Source organism: Homalodisca vitripennis, unplaced genomic scaffold (genome assembly GCF_021130785.1).
Source record: "Homalodisca vitripennis isolate AUS2020 unplaced genomic scaffold, UT_GWSS_2.1 ScUCBcl_482;HRSCAF=2576, whole genome shotgun sequence".
NCBI classification, from domain to species: Eukaryota; Metazoa; Arthropoda; class Insecta; order Hemiptera; family Cicadellidae; genus Homalodisca; species Homalodisca vitripennis.
In genome coordinates, this window is record NW_025776613.1 from 123948 (window position 1) to 128157 (window position 4210).

The following is a 4210-nucleotide window of genomic DNA, read 5'->3' on the forward strand; positions in this document are numbered from 1 at the left end:
GTGAGTAACAATTTTCCATATCAGCATGGCTGTCCCTTACATTGTCGCACGGTTTTTACAAATAAGCATTTCCTGTTTGTTCACCATCGGCGTCTGGGCGGATGTGCGTATCTACTTACATCCGGAGGATGTTTGTCTCGAATTGCAATACGAGACTTCCTTTCCAGCAACTATCTGTACATTGATTCTATGAATTTTATATTACTAATAATTACATAAGTCTTACACTAATTACGATTGATTTTTGGATTTATAAATGAACACTATATGTTATACGATTTTACGTTAATGTTATGTTTAGTTTAGAAAGATATTTATGTACATTCAATATTACCTAAGTCTCTTCTATTGATAAACTTTTCATAAGATATAAATCCCAACGTTTATAAATAACCTTCCGTTCGTTTATATATATATATATATATACACACACACACACACACACTAATTTCTTAGTTCTTTTCATTGGGTCATATACAATAATATTTATGTTAAATCATAATACCATATTGTAGTGTGATGTCAATATTTTATTTTGAGCAAACTTGCAAACTAATATGTCCCCGCATTCACAAAGATCGTAATTAAATATCAGTGATAAACGCGCGCCGCTTGATCTGGGCTTGGAGTTTGCAAGCTCGAGTAAATTTTTTTTCTAAAAGAGCAAGCAGCGCGAAGCGCTGCGCAGCGGGCAAGCATCGCGTGATCTGACCCATTCTGAAAATTTTGTTAAATTCAGAATAGTAGGGTATATTGTTTTAAACGTGTTTCATTACTAATTTGTGTTTTTTTTTTCGTACGGAAATTAATAAACTCGTAAACTTAAATGTAAACTGACTTGGATCACATTAGAGGTATAAATCAAGCAATCGCAATCAGGTTCGCTAGACGGAGCAGATTTACACTTGTTAACAGACAACTCTGTAATTATGTAATTTCAATATAATAACATAATTCCAATGTTTATTTAACTAAAAGCGGTAAAATAAGCGAAAATTACAAGTTATGTTTAATCAGAGTTCAACGCGGTTCTTGGTTAATTAGAAGTCATGTGTATAAAACATGACCGAAACTATGGTTTTCGATCGGATTGCAATTGACGTATTATTATTGTAAACTAAATGTTTGTTTGAAAAATAAAAATAAAATAAATAAATAAACAGAAAATTATAAAATTTTTCAGTGAAATCGGACTATGTTTAAAAAGTAAAAAGGAATTGAAAAATTCCTGGAATAAAATATTTATGACAAGCACAAAGTCATAAATTGGGTATTTTCGATAGAAAATATAGTCGAGAGCGACTTGAAACAACCAGGTTTACACCGGTTTTACAACTATAAGCGGTAAAATAAGCGAAAACGAACGAGTTATTGGTGGCCTTTAGAAAGGCCGTTTGTCGTAGCCACCGGCAGCGGGGCAGGCAGTGCACGCTTGTGTGTCACTTAGGCTCGTTCTCCGCGGATGCGGCGCGCCAGCTGGATGTCCTTGGGCATGATGGTGACTCGCTTGGCGTGGATGGCGCACAAGTTGGTGTCTTCGAAGAGTCCGACCAGGTAAGCCTCGCTGGCCTCCTGCAGTGCCATGACGGCGGAGCTCTGGAAACGCAGGTCGGTCTTAAAGTCCTGGGCGATCTCGCGGACGAGACGCTGGAACGGCAACTTGCGGATCAGCAGTTCGGTGCTCTTCTGGTAACGCCTGATCTCACGCAGGGCGACGGTGCCGGGCCTGTAACGGTGAGGCTTCTTCACGCCTCCTGTGGCCGGCGCGCTCTTACGGGCTGCCTTGGTGGCCAACTGCTTCCTGGGCGCCTTGCCTCCGGTGGACTTACGAGCGGTCTGCTTGGTACGTGCCATATCGTCAGCTAGTCTAGCCGAAATGAGAGTGATTTCGAAATTCAAGTCCAATTTATTATATACGGGCCGGCACGAGCTGAGAACGACTGTGATTGGTCGCCGCGCTACCGGCCAATCACAGAGCGGCTAGAGTTGACAAAACTACCGAGAACGGGCGATTTTATCATCTGTTTCTAACGCCACTGCAACAGCAACATGACCGGTCGAGGCAAAGGTGGTAAGGGGCTGGGAAAGGGAGGCGCCAAGCGTCACAGGAAGGTGCTCCGTGACAACATCCAGGGCATCACCAAGCCCGCAATCCGTCGTCTGGCTCGCCGCGGCGGTGTCAAGCGTATCTCGGGCCTCATCTACGAGGAGACCCGCGGAGTGCTCAAGGTGTTTCTGGAGAACGTGATCCGTGACGCGGTCACATACACCGAGCACGCCAAGAGGAAGACGGTCACCGCCATGGACGTCGTGTACGCGCTCAAACGCCAGGGCCGCACACTGTACGGTTTCGGAGGTTAAGCTGAGCTGCCGACTGTTCCGCGCGCAACATCGCCCCACAAAAGGCCTTTTTAAAGGCCACCAAACATATCTCGTTTTTTCACGTTTCTCTTCGGCAATGCCATTGATGACACATCACCGCTGTATATTATCCGTATTTGTCGAGTTTTACAAGTGACTATACCATTTTATATTAGTGTTATAAATTTTTTTTTTTTTTCTTTATGTCACTCTTATATTAGACCTACCAATCATTCAAATACAAAATTTCTTTAATTTTTATTTGTTTAAAAATCTTTTCTTTTTTTTTACACTTTTTAAGGCCAGATCAAAACCGTATTTAATTTAAAGCCATTCACTATCACTCTTATCTGCCGTTTCACTTACCTGACGACTGTCGACAGTATCATTATCAATATATACGAATTTAAAAGATTATTCATTGTTATTCCTAATAAGCTCTATCGTTTTTTTTACGTTTCTCTTCGGCGTAGACAATGCCAATGCACACCGCTGTTTGTTCTCAATTTTATTTAGTATTGAAACATGTCATACTAGGTTTTCAATTGTTTTCTTTCGTTACTCTTATGTTCCTAATAAAAGAAATTTCTTAAATTTTCATTTGTTTACAAACCTTTAGTTTATTTCACTTTTTAAGGCCAGATCATAACCTAACCAAGTAACTATCGCTCGTATCTGCCGATCATTATCAATATACAACATATACAAGATTATTCATTATATTATATTCTCTATTTCCTTAGGCACAACAGAACCTAGCTTGCCAATTAATAACTCAGATCACGCGACGCTTGCCCGCTGCGCAGCGCTTCGCGCTGCTTGCTCTTTTAGAAAAAAAATTTACTCGAGCTTGCAAAACTCCAAGCCCAGACCAAGCGGTCCGCGTTTATCACTACCGATAAATCATATTCTGTATTCCTATTGGTCGATTCTTGGCGATTTCTTCATTGCGCATGTGCGTGGAGATAGAATATATACGGTGAACTGTTAAGACGCTTATATAGGTAGGAGGTGGCCAAACTCGTGATTCGTCGGTTAAAAGTGACCAACCAGAGTCGAGAAGATTTCCCGCCTTTCAATTGACAATGAATTTTGACCGTTTTAATGACGATCCTTGTTCGAAATGAAACTTATTTACTTAATTCACGTCGAGTATTGATAATGAGTTGAAGAATTATTTGAAAATACAGACTAATACCGATATATTCAGTACACATTCCGGCCAATTATTTTAATAATTTTGGAACATAGTGATTAACCAATGAAATCGTTTAGAGTAAATAAAATAAACGTGTTGACAATCGTACTACAGACGAAATCGAGTATATTCATAACCGAGTATGTGTTCTAAATCCGATCTATACATTATGTTTATAGTTTCGTAATATCATAATATGTGTTAATCAATGTTTGGCTAGTACTGTTATTGTTATTTTGGCCTCTATGGATATCGCCCGGTATTAGCAATTTATAGAAAAGAGCTTCATTTTTGAATAGTTACTCCGATTACTCTGTACTGCCTTTGTAATTTTCTATTAAAATAGAGACAATATTATTTTAACATTATCAAGTGACGTAACTGCCAAATGTACAATTATCGTATCTCAAACCAATCCACATTGTTTTATTCAGTGTAAACACTTTTAATAATAAATTTAATTTTATTCCTTTTTTTATATTATACTATTTAGATTCAATCTGAAACATAGTTGGAAAAGTATGTTCATTCAGTACATACAAATATTTCCGTATTGTTTGAAATTTAAAGTAATTGAAACGAAAATGCAACGTGAATAATTTAAATCGTAATAAGAATAAACGTATAGGAGAAAAACGCACTGTTTTCCCC

The 4210-nt window shown here is 38.6% G+C and overlaps 1 protein-coding gene across 1 annotated transcript; it reads left to right on the forward strand.

Annotated features, from left to right (window-relative positions):
- The first annotated feature begins 2016 nt into the window (after positions 1–2016).
- On the forward strand, positions 2017–2391 carry LOC124370784 (histone H4). The gene has a single exon (XM_046829084.1). The coding sequence runs from the start codon at positions 2050–2052 to the stop codon at positions 2359–2361; it is 312 nt and encodes a 103-aa protein (XP_046685040.1). The 5' UTR covers positions 2017–2049; the 3' UTR covers positions 2362–2391.
- The last annotated feature ends 1819 nt before the right edge of the window (positions 2392–4210 follow it).